The following is a 15,476-nucleotide window of genomic DNA, read 5'->3' on the forward strand; positions in this document are numbered from 1 at the left end:
TATTTGTTATGCTGCCGTTAACACTGTCCACCTCGAAACCAAAACTCCCCATGAACATAATTAATGGAACTTCACCTTCTTGGTGCAGCCACAGATCAGCACTCAAGTGAATTAAGTCAAGCTAGAAATTACTTTACAAAGTAGTTTGAGAATGCTGTTAAAAGTTTGACATGTCACCCAGGTATTCAGCATGCCCAATTCAGCAAGAACCTGATAACAATGGAGGTATCTTGCACCTACTACTGTACATGTTCATTAGAGATTCACGTTGGATTCATTAAGTGAGTTCAACCTTTAAATCGTCTCCCGAAGGCCAGAGTTCTGTAAAATGTTCCTGTCTGTCTGCCGTGCAAATTGATACGTTTGTTCCTTTCCTTAAACATATTCTCAATTAGTTTAGCAAATTCTAAACTGTAGAATTATCCAAAAGTAGTCCATGTCTTGTAATTCAATTACTGTTCTGAATTATGTTTTTACCTGTAATTATTACTTGCTGCGGAAGTAAACTGTTCATTATTTCCTTCTCATATTTGTGGCATGTCATCATTGAAACATATGAACCTTTATCTTTGTGGAAAACATGGGTTTTGACTTGGGTTTTAAAACATTGAAAAAGAGACTCGAAAATTGCAGAGATCCTAGAGTCTCTTGGGATAGTGAGCTGACAGTTGTTCTTCTTTTTTACTATCTTGTTCATACTTATTGAAACACACCAGATAGTTTTTTTTTTGAAGAGTCACTGACATAGCACCTGTCAGGGAATATTGAATTTTGGAAAATGCACCTTAAATGCACATTCAGTGGACACTATAATTTGACTCACAATTGGACTTTTGTTATGCTCTAACCTGAGCTGTATATTTCAGCATCACCTTGCATACCGTCATAGGAATATGACAATAATCAAATCAGTAATGAATTTAGTAATTGGCACATTAATATACATGCCTTCGGAAAGTATTCAGACCCCTGAACCTTTTGAACATTTTGTTAGCGCCTTATTCTAAAATTTATTAAATATTAGTTTTTTTTCTTCATCAATCTACACACAATAATGACAAAGCAAAACAGGTTTATTTATTTTTTTAAATATCACATTTACATAAGTATTCAGACCCTTTACTCAGTACTTTGTTGAAGCACCCTTGGCTGCGATTACACTCTCAAGTCTTCTTGGGTATAAACCTACAAGCTTGGCACACCTGTATTTGGGGAGTTTTTCACATTATTTTCTGCAGAACCTCTCAAGCTCTGTCAGGTTGGATGGGGAGCGTCGCTGCACAGCTATTTGCATGTCTCTCCAGAGATGTTCGATCGGGTTCTAGTCTGGGGTCTGGCTGGGCCACTCAAGGACATTCAGAGTCTTGTCCCGAAGCTACTCCTGCATTGTTTTGGCTGTGTGCTTAGGGTCGTTGTCCTGTTGGAAGGTGAACTTTCGACCGAGTCTGATTTCCTGAGCCCTCTGGAGCAGGTTTTCATCAAGGATCCCTCTGTACTTTGCTTCGTTCATCTTTCCCTCCCAGTCTCTGCCGCTGAAAACATCCCCACAGCATGATGCAGCCACCACCATTCTTCACCATAAGGATGGTATTGCCCAGGTGATGAGCGGTGCCTGCTTTCCTCCAAATGTGATGCTTGGCATTTAGGCCATTTAAGCGTGCTGTCATATGCCTTTTATTGAGGAATGGCTTCCGTCTGTCCACTCTACCATAAAGGCCTGATTGGTGGAGTGCTGAAGATATGGTTGACCTTCTGGAAGGTTATCCCATCTCCACAAAGGAACTCTGGAGCTCTGTCAGAGTGACCATCAGGTTCTTGGTCACCTCCCTGACCAAGGCCATTCTCCCCCGATTTCTCAGTCTGGCCGGGCGGCCAACTCTAGGCAGAGTCTTGGTGGTTCCAAACTTCTTCCATTTAAGAATGATGGAGGCCACTGTGTTCCTTTGGACTTTCAATGCTGCAGAAATGTTTTGGTAGCCTTCCCCAGATCTGTGCCTCGACACAATCCTGTCTCTGAGCTCTATGGACAATTCCTTCTACCTCATGGCTTGGTTTTTGCTCTGACATGAACCGTCAACTGTGGGACCTTACAGTGCCTTGCGAAAGTATTCGGCCCCCTTGAACTTTGCGACCTTTTGCCACATTTCAGGCTTCAAACATAAAGATATAAAACTGTATTTTTTTGTGAAGAATCAACAACAAGTGGGAAACAATCATGAAGTGGAACAACATTTATTGGATATTTCAAACTTTTTTAACAAATCAAAAACTGAAAAATTGGGCGTGCAAAATTATTCAGCCCCTTTACTTTCAGTGCAGCAAACTCTCTCCAGAAGTTCAGTGAGGATCTCTGAATGATCCAATGTTGACCTAAATGACTAATGATGATAAATACAATACACCTGTGTGTAATCAAGTCTCCGTATAAATGCACCTGCACTGTGATAGTCTCAGAGCTCCGTTAAAAGCGTAGAGAGCATCATGAAGAACAAGGAACACACCAGGCAGGTCCGAGATACTGTTGTGAAGAAGTTTAAAGCCGGATTTGGATACAAAAATATTTCCCTTGCTTTAAACATCCCAAGGAGCACTGTGCAAGCGATAATATTGAAATGGAAGGAGTATCAGACCACTGCAAATCTACCAAGACCTGGCCGTCCCTCTAAACTTTCAGCTCATACAAGGAGAAGACTGATCAGAGATGCAGCCAAGAGGCCCATGATCACTCTGGATGAACTGTAGAGATCTACAGCTGAGGTGGGAGACTCTGTCCATAGGACAACAATCAGTCGTATATTGCACAAATCTGGCCTTTATGGAAGAGTGGCAAGAAGAAAGCCATTTCTTAAAGATATCCATAAAAAGTGTTGTTTAAAGTTTGCCACAAGCCACCTGGGAGACACACCGAACATGTGGAAGAAGGTGCTCTGGTCAGATGAAACCAAAATTGAACTTTTTGGCAACAATGTAAAACGTTATGTTTGGCGTAAAAGCAACACAGCTGAACACACCATCCCCACTGTCAAACATGGTGGTGGCAGCATCATGGTTTGGGCCTGCTTTTCTTCAACAGGGACAGGGAAGATGGTTCAATTTGATGGGAAGATGGATGGAGCCAAATACAGGACCATTCTGGAAGAAAACCTGATGGAGTCTGCAAAAGACCTGAGACTGGGACGGAGATTTGTCTTCCAACAAGACAATGATCCAAAACATAAAGCAAAATCTACAATGGAATGGTTCAGAAATAAACATATCCAGGTGTTAGAATGGCCAAGTCAAAGTCCAGACCTGAATCCAATCGAGAATCTGTGGAAAGAACTGAAAACTGCTGTTCACAAATGCTCTCCATCCAACCTCACTGAGCTCGAGCTGTTTTGCAAGGAGGAATGGGAAAACATTTCAGTCTCTCGATGTGCAAAACTGATAGAGACATACCCCAAGCGACTTACAGCTGTAATCGCAGCAAAAGGTGGCGCTACAAAGTATTAACTTAAGGGGGCTGAATAATTTTGCACGCCCAATTTTTCAGTTTTTGATTTGTTAAAAAAGTTTGAAATATCCAATAAATGTCGTTCCACTTCATGATTGTGCCACTTGTTGTTGATTCTTCACAAAAAAATACAGTTTTATATCTTTATGTTTGAAGCCTGAAATATGGCAAAAGGTCGCAAAGTTCAAGAATACTTTCGCAAGGCACTGTATATAGATAGACAAGTGTGTGTCCATCCAAATCATGTCCAATCAACTGAATTTTCCACAGGACTCCAATCAAGTTGTAAAAACATCTCAAGGATGATGAATGGAAACAGGATGCACCTGAGCTCAATTTCGAGTCTCATAGCAAAGGGTCTGAATACTTATGTAAATACGGTATTTCTGTTTTTTTTATATTTGCAAACATTTTAAAAACCTGTTTGTTTTTGCTTTGTCATTATCGGAATTGTGCATACATTAGTGAGGACCTTTTTAAAAATGTAGAATAAGGCTGAAACATAACAAAATGTGGAAAAAGTGAAGGGGTCTGAATCCTTTGCCAAGGCACTGTATATACCCCCGATGTGTTTGCGCATGTAACTGGTAGACAGTATTCGTAAACAAATAGTGTGATGCTTTTGACAAAACAGTATCATTGAGGGGAGACGAAACGATGGGCAAATTGTATAGGGACAGGTGTTCCAATCAGACAGTGATTATTTTGGATGAGTTACAAAACATCAACAAACTATAGAAGGTCAAATGGATGTTTTTTCAACAAATGAAGACAAAACAGAACCATTGAACCAGCCTTCCGGTTCTGTATAAAACAAAGGAATCAATAGTGCCCTAAAATATTGTATATAAGCCAGGTGAAGGAACAATCACCAAGGTGCGCTGTCAGCTTGCAATTGTGTTGATATAGACCACAAGTGCTGTTTCTCCTCTTGCTAAGTCTTCTGTAAAAACCCTTTCTGTTTTTGACAGGGTAATTTGAGAGGGTGGTATTGTAGACGTCTCATTTAAGATTGCCTCAAACTGCTTACTACAAAGTTTGACATTCCACACAGATTGCTTGTCCAAAAACTTCAGAGGTGCTTAGCAGAATCACAGTTGCGTAAAAAACAACAACATATGTTTACCTCTGTTGACAGTATGTTATCCCAGAGACATAAAGAGAAGACTAGTAAAGGGTGCCAACAGTCACCTGTTTTAGGATGTATGTACGGTTATGGCACAGCTTGACATTTAATTGAATAAAATGAATCCTCCGCATTGGTATTTGTTGTAAGAAATTATTAATCTCCCTTAATTTATTACCTCTTTATAATCAGTCGACTTTATTGTACTCTATAGCTCTAGCGTACTCTATCTAGACTGATACAATTTTGTGTTTACCATTTTAAACATCTCCTTAATCCTTTTTGCATCTTGAACTCTGTAATTCATTACGGGTGGGTTGATTACCTTACAAGCATATTGAGCCTCAATACTTTCTATTCATATTTATGCTGACAAATCATGTTACCCATTCCTATTGTGCGAACATTTAGGAATCTTGCTCTGTCATTCAAAATATTTCCCATTTTAGAGGTCAAGACATGTCCTTCTATGATTATTTAACCACTCCAATGAGGCTGTCGGATAGGTGCGTTTTTAAATCATTACTGGCTGCCAAAAGGGAGTCGCCATGGAGATGGATATTGCTCTCCATATTCTATTAGTGTTGTAAATGGCAGGTCAGTGTGTAATTGCTCATTTATTCCTAGCCCTGTCTGTCTATCTGCTTGAACATGGGCTTGTTCCAGTCACCATGACTTCATCGCATTGCTGCATGTATTTGTACAGTGTCTGTTTTTCATCGTTATTAAAGCATAGGTTGGAATTCAATTTGAGCAGATATTGGTTTTCTTTAAAGGAAAACTCCACCCAAAAACAATCTTTTGTTTTATTAGTCCATTGTTGACAAAGTCCCAAAATGTTTTGTTTGTCAGCGCTGAAGTAACTTTAAAAATACAGAAATCATCCCCCGTATGATGCATTTTAAAAGGAATTTTCCTTTAATGCGATTTCTCTCAGATGGCACATGCTGGAGCGGAGATGTCAAAGGTCAACAAAGATTGACATCTCATGGACATTGGATTGCCACAAAGCCAGAATTATCCTTAGACAATTTTGAGTTTTTGTGCGCTTTTAAGTGCAATGCATGAAGATTGAATTACAAACAGAGGGTTTCGCAGTCTAATTAAACCCAAGTTTATCAAATCTACAAATCTATTATTGTATTGTTAAGTTCCATTAAAATGACTATTATTCTTGGTTAGCAGTCATTGGTCATTGAGGAAAAATGTGTGTGTGTGTGTGTTAGATCTTTACATGAGCTATTATTATCATCAATCCCTGCAATGTTTTATATCAGAATAGTTGAGTTTACTTGACAGGGTGAGTTATAAGTGGCTCTTGAAAAGCAAACTGGCTATCAGTGAACTCGTACTCAAGGGTTTAGGCTCTCACATTGATCATTCACTTTGGGCCCCTTGGCTTGGTACTACACAGTTCAGTGAGGATAGCCCAACCTACACAGGTAATACATTTGCTTTTGAGTCTGAGAAAAAAATATGGATGGGAATAATGGTTATTTAATGGTGCAATTGAGAGAATTTGAGGATGTTGATAATGGGCTTGTCCTAATTAAGCTTTATTTCTTCCCTTCAAGCAATCTCTGCTCAAATCCAATTTTCTTTTAACTGCCTTTCTTCCTGTGCCGGCATCAAAAGTGGAGCCATCTTTTTTTTTCTCAAGCCTTTGTTCGTGCCCAGGCATTGCAAATACTTGAACTGCTCTTTTCCAGTTCATCATTGCACTGCCACCACGAAATGATTTGCAAATGTATTTCATGGTTTCATTATTTTAGTCTCCCTGGTAGCTGTGACAGCAGTGCTTTTTTTTTGTTGCAAATACTATGCAATGCTAATTATTCTGTTTACCACAGAACACACACACAACAAGTGTTTGAAAGTATAGAGCTGCAGTAGCTGCAATGTTGATGTCTTTTGCTGCTCTAATATGAATAAGCTATGTTTGTTATGGTGCATACCAGAGTACTATGATGTTTTTCTACAATACATGACAAAAGACTCAATATTATTTCATGGGATCTATGGTTAGAATTAAATCATAGAGCATTACACTATTCAAATGTTATTAGATTTTGATGCAAAACCACACCAATCCTGAAATATTTATTTAATTACTGCAGTGGGCTAAATCAGGGTCACACAGAGTCTTTCTTGGTAGTCTTAAACATATCTACTTTGAAACAAAAGTATACACCTCAAACACATGGTCTTGGGCTTAAAAAAAAGAAGACACACGTACCATGTCAGATATACAGTAATGTAATGTATTGAAATGTATTACATTTTGAGATTGCATCCCAAAATTACACTTTATATACATCACAGAAGACTGAAATATAACAGAACCGTTTCACAAAGAACCACCACATTTTCTGCATCTTTCTTTCTTCTTCTATAATGTTTATCCATTATGAAATATGAATAACATTCCACCCATGAGGCCACTAGGTCATTTGACTGCAGGAAAGGGCTACATCCCAACCACTTTAAAGGGAATTTGCTATGATTTAATTATTTTTAATTGATACCATTTCTAGGAAAATAAAGCACTTTGTATCAGAATGAATAGAAGAGTAACAAAATAAGCATTGTGTAAATAGTTCAATTGCAAAATGGTTTACGGCCATGTTATCATGGCTGTCCTTGAACCAATGTGGAACATATATCCTGTTTTGAGCAGGTTATCAAGCTTGCCTTTGAGGAGTTTGATCTTGAGAGAGGATATGACACGCTAACAGTGGGGGATGGAGGGAAGATTGGCGATGCCAGGAGAGTGCTCTATGTGTGAGTATTCTGCAGATACCCTGAATTTATCATTTACTATCTCGAAACTTTCCCTCGAACCTTTCCCTCAATATTTCCGCTCAAACCTTTCACTGCAGCATTCACTGTAGGATTTTTAAGTTGCACCAAACTATGCTGTAGTCTACACAGACGAACTAGGACAATAGATTGGGGCAGTTATTCTGATAATACATTGAACATAATTGTCATGTAATTAATACACATTTACCCGTTTACTTGAAAATAATGACCATAGTTTTTGGAGCATGAAAACAATAAATTAAACTACTGATGTGGGTAAGAGACAATAAGTTAATGAGTCATTGAGTTCCATGTGATGTGTTTTAGGCTGACAGGGTCTAGTGTTCCTGACCTGATAGTCAGTATGAGCAACCAGATGTGGCTCCATCTCCAGTCTGACGACACCATCGGGTCCCAAGGATTCAAGGCCACATATGAAGGTACACTTCCTATGCTCTTTGAGAACATATGCTACGGTCTGCCAAATAATGGATTTGGTCCGGATTTAAACCCTGTACATCTACCATTTCATGTTGAGGCCATGCTTATTTGAGTTCTCATAGTTGGTGGTACTTGTCAGCATTAGTCAAGTTTGATATGTAACGTGTTGGTCAGCCTACCATTTCCACATACTACAGTATGTGTGCGTTTCTCTACACCCCATAGAATGATGTTCATTATACAACGGGTGGGTCTAATCCTGAATGCTGATTGGTTAAAATCGTATTCCAGCCAAGTCATCAATTCTGCAGATTCAGCAAAAGATTAAATGGGCCAGCATGTGATCGACACAGACAAGTCAGTTTTCCAGATGAAATGCAACAGCAAAGCAAAGTTCTATAAATAGGGTTGCACAATTCCAGTAACTTTCCCCAAATTTCTTGGTTTTCCAAAAATCCTGGTTGGAGATTTCCCACATTTCCTGCTTATTCCGTTGTAATTTCAGGAATCTTGGGAAAGGAGTTTTGCAGCCCCATCTATATAAGTATCTAAACATCTGTTTCAATAAACACTAATGTCCAGAATTTCCCTCCACCAACATGAACTGTAATTCATTCCCAGTATCAGATGGTGGGACTAATTCCTTCCAACTGATGAATAGCACTGAACTTGCACTAATAAGTCATGTGTTGACTGGGCACAGTCAACACACCTACATTAAAGTAGTGTCATGCTGTGAGAGAGAAGAGATTTGCGTTGCTGATAAATACTGTAGGGACACTGTTTGCTTTGGAAGTGATTTTCCATTCCACTCAACTGCTAGGAGGAAGTAAATTGTATTTAGGCCCCTGTTCAATCAAACCTGGTATGCCGATTTATTGCCACAGTTAGACAAATTATTGTTCTGACTGGGAGAGAGTGTTTGTATTGCTTTAATAATGAATCAATGTTTACTCTGTGAAACAAAAATGAATGCTACTGAATATTAATTCACAGATACCTTTTTACAGCTAGAACCAGCCCAGAAACGGCAGGACACCAATGTTGATTAAGCAGGGCAATTAGCTTGTAAACGATATTACAACCCATAAAACAGCAATGCTATAGGCTAGTTAGACTCCAATAAACTACTATCTTTTTTTTCTAAACTGTTGAGTTTATCCATGGGCCACGACCCTCTGTGAACTTTTGAAAGTTATTAGTTTACACTTCTGTTTGGAAACACTATATGGGAAGTCCATTGTCATCACCATCCACTTTCCATTTAGAGATTACTATTCCATTTTGAAATATAAGTGTCAACCCTTACCTTATAAGGTCATACAGAGAGTTGACACAATCGTCAACTTAACACAATGCAGAACCCTGCACAACAACACAACCTCCATTAACTTTGTAAAAACCCAACTTCAAACCTGTGCCTACAGTCCGGGTGTCAACGTTGACAGCAGAACCACTAGTGGTAGGACTTATTGTCAGGGGTCCGCATACAGTAGGTGTCCATGTCTACTGTATATACAATCTGGGGGAGTATTAAGTCAGGCTTGTTCACCTTTATTATGCATCTGTCTGATAAATGTTGGCAAAACAAAGTGATACCCATAGACGGACTATATGAAACATTTTTAACCCATACATACTGTATAAGCACTACTGTACATAAGTAATTGCTTGTGTAATAATGAAACAACATATATCAGTTGGATGGAAGAGAATCATGGTATCCCAATGGGGAATTCATAAAAAATCTATATTCTGAAGACTATAGGCACATACTGTATAAATCAGTAAATATAATGAACGTTACGGATTAAGGATAAGAATCATTGCATAATATCATTAAAGTAACTTTGCAAGCAGGTACGCATTTCCTTTAGGCAAAGGCCTCTAGTGGATATGTTGCCCCTAACTTGTATTTTACTTACATAATTCCTTCCTGTAGCACATTCTATGGGCCTATTTGTTATTTATTCTGTGATAATTCAGATTTTCTCTCATGCAACTGGGTAACATTGATTTTGAGGGATGTCTCACAAGGAGCTGAGTGAAGTCCATATTATGGCAAGAACAGCTCAAATAAGCAAAGAGAAACAACAGTCCATCATTACTTTAATACATGAAGGTCAGTCAATGCGGATCATTTCAATAACTTCTAAAGTTTCTTCAAGTATAGTCGCAAAAACCATCAAGCGCTATGATGAAACTGGCTCTCATGAGGACCGCCACAGGTAAGGAAGACCCAGAGTTACCTCTGCTGCAGAGGATATTTCAGTAGCGTTAACTGCACCTCAGATTGCACCCCAGATAGGGTAATAGACACATCTCAACATTAACTGTTCAGAGGAGGCTGGGTGAATCAGTCCTTCATGGTCGATTGCTGCTAAGAAACCACTACTTAAGGACACCAATAGGAAGAAGAGACTTGCTTGGGCCAGAAAACACGAACAATGGACATTAGACCGGTGGAAATCTGTCCTTTGGTCTGATGAGTCCAAATTTTTGATTTTTGGTTCCAACTGCCTTGTCTTTGTGAGACGCAGAGTAGGTGAACGGATGATTTCCTCATGTGTGGTTCCCACCATGAAGCATGGAGGAGGAAGTGTGATGGTGTGGGGGTGCTTTGCTGGTGACACTGTCTGTGATTTATTTAGAATTCAAGGCACACTCAACCAGCATGGCTACCACAGCATTCTGCAGCGAAACACCATTCCATCTGGTTTGCACTTAGTGGGATTATCATTTGTTTTTCAACAGGACAATGACCCAAAACACACCTCCTGGTTATGTAATTCCTATTTGACCAAGAAGGAGAGTGATGGAGTGCTGCAGCAGATGACCTGGTCTCCACAATCACCCGACCTCAAACCAAATGAGATGGTTTGGGATGAGTTGGACCATAGAGTTAAGGAAAAGCAGCCAACAAGTGATCAGCATATGTGGTAACTCCTTCAAGACTGTTGGAAAAGCATTCCTCATGAAGCTGGTTGAGAGAATGCCAAGAGTGTGCAAAGCTGTCATCAAGGCAAAGGGTGGCTACTGTGAAGAATCTCAAATCTGAAATATATTTTGATTTGTTTAACCGTGTTTTTGTTACGACATGATTCCATATGTGTTCATAGTTTTGATGTTTTCACTATTATTCTACAATGTAGAAAACAGTAAATAAATTAAAACCCTTGAATGAGTAGGTGTATCCAAACTTTTGACTGGTGCTATATTTACAGTTGAAGTCGGAAGTTTACATACACCTTAGACAAATACATTTAAACTCAGTTTTTCACAATTCCTAACATTTAACCCTAGTAAAAATTCCCTGTCTTATGTCAGTTAGGATCACCACTTTATTTATAAGGTGAAATGTCAGAATAATAGTAGAGATAATGATTTATTTCAGCTTTTACTTGTTTCATCACATTTCCAGTGGGTCAGAAGTTTACATACACTCAATTAGTATATGGTAGCATTGCCTTTAAATTGTTTAACTTGGGTCAAACGTTTCGGATAGCCTTCCACAAGCTTCCCACAATAAGTTGTGTGAATATTGGCCCATTCCTCTTGACAGAGCTGGTGTAACTGAGTCAGGTTTGTATGCCTCCTTGCTCGCACACGCTTTTTCAGTTCTGCCCACACATTTTCTACAGGATTGAGGTCAGGGCTTTGTGATGGCCACTCCAATACCTTGACTTTGTTGTCCTTAAGCCATTTTGCCACAACTTTGGAAGTATACTTGCAGTCATTGTCCATTTGGAAGACCCATTTGCGACCAAGCTTTAACTTCCTGACTGATGTATTGAGATGTTGCTTCAATATATCCACTTCATTTTCCTACCCCATGATGCCATCTTTTTTGTGAAGTGCAAAAGTCCCTCCTGCAGCAAAGGACCCCCACAACATAATGCTGCAATCCCCGTGCTTCACGGTTGGGATGGTGTTCTTCAGCTTGCAAGCCTCCCCCTTTTTCCTCCAAACATACCAATGGTCGTTATGGCCAAACATTTCTATATTTGTTTCATCAGACCAGAGGACAAAAAGTACGATCTTTGTCCCCATGTGCATTTGCAAACCAGAGTCTGGCTTTTTTATGGCAGTTTTGGAGCAGTGGCTTCTTCCTTGCTGAACGACCTTTCAGGTTATGTCGATATAGGATTTGTTTTACTGTGGATATAGATACTTTTGTACCTGTTTACTCCAGCATCTTCACAAGGTCCTTTGCTGTTGTTCTGGAATTGATTTGCACTTTTCGCACCAAAGTACATTCATCTCTAGAAGAGAGAGCGCGTCTCCTTCCTGAGCAGCATGACGGCTGCGTGGTCCCATGGTGTTTATACTTGCGTACTATTGTTTGTACAGATGAACGTGGTACCTTCAGGCATTTGGAAATTGCTCCCAAGGATGAACCAGACTTGTGGAGGTCTACAATTTTTTCTAGGGTCTTGGCTGATTTCTTTAGATTTTCCCATGTTGTCTTTCAGAGGCACTGAGTTTGAAGGTAGGCCTTGAAATACATCCACAGATAAACCCCCAATTGACTAAAATTATGTCAATTAGCCTATCAGAAGCTTCTAAAGCCATGACATCATTTTCTGGAATTTTCCAATCTGTTTAAAGGCACAGTCAACTTAGTGCATGTCAACGTCTGACCCACTGGAATTGTGATAGAGTGATTTATAAGTTAAATAATCTGTCTGTAAACAATTGTTGGAAAAATTACTTGTGTCATGCACAAAGTAGATGTCCTACCCGACTTGGCAAAACTATAGTCTGTTAACTTTTTATGGCTGCAGGGGCAGTATTGCGTAGCTTGGATGAAAAGGTGCCCATTGTAAACGGCCAGCTCCTCAGTCTCAGTTGCTAATATATGTGTATTATTATTAGTATTGGATAGAAAACACTCTAAAGTTTCCAAAACTGTCAAAATATTGTCTGTGAGTATAACAGAACTGATATTGCAGGCGAAAACCTGAGGAAAATCAAAACAGGAAGTGGCTTCTATTTTGAAAACTCCATGTTCCATAGCCTCCCGTTGCTGGATTTAAAGGGATATGAACCAGATTCCTTTTCCTATCGCTTCCTCAAGGTGTCAACAGTCTTCAGACATAGTTTCAGGCTTTTATTTTGAAAAATGAGCCAGAACGATACCATCGTGTCAAGTGGTCACATGAATTTTGCCCGCGCAACAGAGTTTGGACAGCTATTGCTTTTCCCTCTCCTATTATGAAAGACATTTGCGGTTGATATATTATTGATTATATATTTTAAAAACAACCCGAGGATTGATTATAAAAAACGTTTGACATGTTTCTGTGGACATTATGGAAACTATTTGGAATTTTCGTCTGCGTTGTCGTGACCGCTCTTTCCTGTGGATTTCTGAACATAATGCGACAAACAAACTGAGGTATTTTGGATCTAAAAATAATCTTTATGGAACAAAAGGAACATTTGTTGTGTAACTGGGAGTCTCGTGAGTGAAAACATCCGAAGATCATCAAAGGTAAACTATTAATTTGATTGCTTTTCTGATTTTTGTGACCGAGCTACCTGATGCTAAGTGTACTTAATGTTTATTGTGCGTTCGATAAACTTACACAAACACTTGGATTGCTTTCTCTGTAAAGCATTATTTCAAAATCTGACATGACAGGTAGATTAACAAAAGGCTAAGCTGTGTTTTCCTATATTGCACTTGTGATTTCATGAATATAAATATTTATAGTAGTATTAATTGTATGTAACGCTATGCTATTCAGCGGTTGTTGATGACACTTATCCCGATATCGGGATTGCAGCCATAACAAGTTACCAAGACATTTGTGGAGTGGTTGAAAAACGAGTTTGAATGACTCCAACCTAAGTGTATGTAAACTTCCGACTACAACTCTATATATAGTTATAATTATTTTATTTTTATATCTCCCAGAGAACTGTTAAACCGAGACATCATAAACATAAATTAAACATGTTATCTGTGGACATTGATATGATGCTTTGACTTGTTTATGACTACTCTGAAATATTAAAATTAAATCTGAAACAGACCACCGTGTACCTCATCTTTTAATGTTGTCTCCTGCTTACTCTTTCAACAATGTTTGCAATTTCACCCACAATATGCATTGAAATGGTAAACATGTTCTGGACTGCTGACTTGACTTCCAGCTCCTCATAATGTAGGTTATTGGACAGTAGATTCAGTGATGGCCAGCCACTTGAGGCATGTTTACATATTAGTATTTAAGAGAATGGCATAGCCTTAGTAAGACAGTTTACATCTCTATCACGGTTGCGATTGGGCTGATATGCCCTTACTGATTGTGGAGCTTCCGCATAGATCCTTCAACTAATTGCTCTTGGCAGATCCAAAGGTATTTAACCGGCACTTAACACCTCACAAAGGTTGTTGAATGTGCTGCTGGAATAAAACTCATCCCCTGTAGATTATTGCTCAGCTGGGCCAGTGGAGCGGCAGCAGCTGAGCTGACACGCTGGTTGTTAACACAAAAATGAACTCTTCCAGAACGTCATTCATTTGTCACTGTCATTTTACTCCTGCTAGAAAATGCTGCCTCCACCTGAAAATGTAGAGGAAATAAACAACTCTCGACTGTCTTGTTTTCTCTTGGATTATACCAGGGATAGCTTGTATCAGGTGAGCCATCCATGGTTTTCAGAATGTTTTACTTGTGTAAAGAATGTTGAGTTAGAGGAAAGCTGTCATGTTCTGTTTTCAGGATCTGATGATTGCTCAGTGGATGTCAGTTTTAGGACATTCAACCCGAAGAGCAGCTAACCTGATATCCATGGGAATTGAAACCACTGAATGAACTTAAACGTTGTAACAGTAGTATATTTTCTTTACAGAAATCGACAAAGGAGGGTGTGGCGATCCTGGCATTCCGGCCTACGGCAGAAGAACAGGGGAGCGTTTTTTACACGGCGACATGCTGACTTTCGAGTGTCAGGCGGCCTTCGAGTTGGTCGGCGAGAGAACAATATCATGCCAGCAAAACAACCAGTGGTCTGGAAACAAACCCAGCTGCGTGTGTAAGATGCCATTTAAAAATGCATGACTTTAATTAACTGCGCTGTCATTGAGATTGATCAATCTGATACACTGTCCCAACAGTCCGAGGGAACCAGCCAGGTAGGGAAGGAAGGTGATATGGTTATCACCACTGACCCATGTAAAGCTGTCATCATCTCTCAGGTTTTGTTGTCGCTTGGTCAACACTCCCCGCTGTCTATTTTGGAAAGTCATACAATTCAATCATTACTATCATCATTTAGACACTGAGCTTATTCATTACAGTTTCAATACAGAGGCCTTTTTGGAGAATGGAGACTTTTCAGATGTAAAGTAAGAGCTGCTGCTGCAGGTAATGCTGTATTCAATCTTTTGATTTCACCTTCCTTCTGGCATGCAGGCTGACACCTCTAAGCCATCCAACAAGGGTTAAGCAGCTAATCAGCCAAGGGCAATCAGGTCTTGGTTGTATGCACTCACTACTGTAAGTCGCTCTGGATAAGAGCGTCTGCTAAATGACAAAAATGTTAAATATCCTCTACTGTCATGACACTGGGTTATATTCTTCCACCTAGTACAGTGAATAGAAT

At 39.4% G+C, this 15,476-nt stretch overlaps 1 protein-coding gene across 1 annotated transcript in view; it reads left to right on the plus strand.

The window, feature by feature from the left end:
* Positions 1-15,476, plus strand: part of LOC110499391 (CUB and sushi domain-containing protein 1) — a 404,263-nt gene that overhangs the window by 273,787 nt on the left and 115,000 nt on the right. Inside the window, exons 11-13 of the mRNA XM_090213058.1 lie at positions 7,297-7,400; positions 7,749-7,861; positions 14,724-14,906. Coding sequence (XP_090069184.1) covers positions 7,297-7,400; positions 7,749-7,861; positions 14,724-14,906 — 400 coding nt within the window. The remainder of the gene's footprint in view (positions 1-7,296; positions 7,401-7,748; positions 7,862-14,723; positions 14,907-15,476) is intronic.

Source organism: Oncorhynchus mykiss, chromosome 20 (genome assembly GCF_057628025.1).
Source record: "Oncorhynchus mykiss isolate SJ-2025 chromosome 20, ASM5762802v1, whole genome shotgun sequence".
Taxonomy (NCBI): domain Eukaryota; kingdom Metazoa; phylum Chordata; class Actinopteri; order Salmoniformes; family Salmonidae; genus Oncorhynchus; species Oncorhynchus mykiss.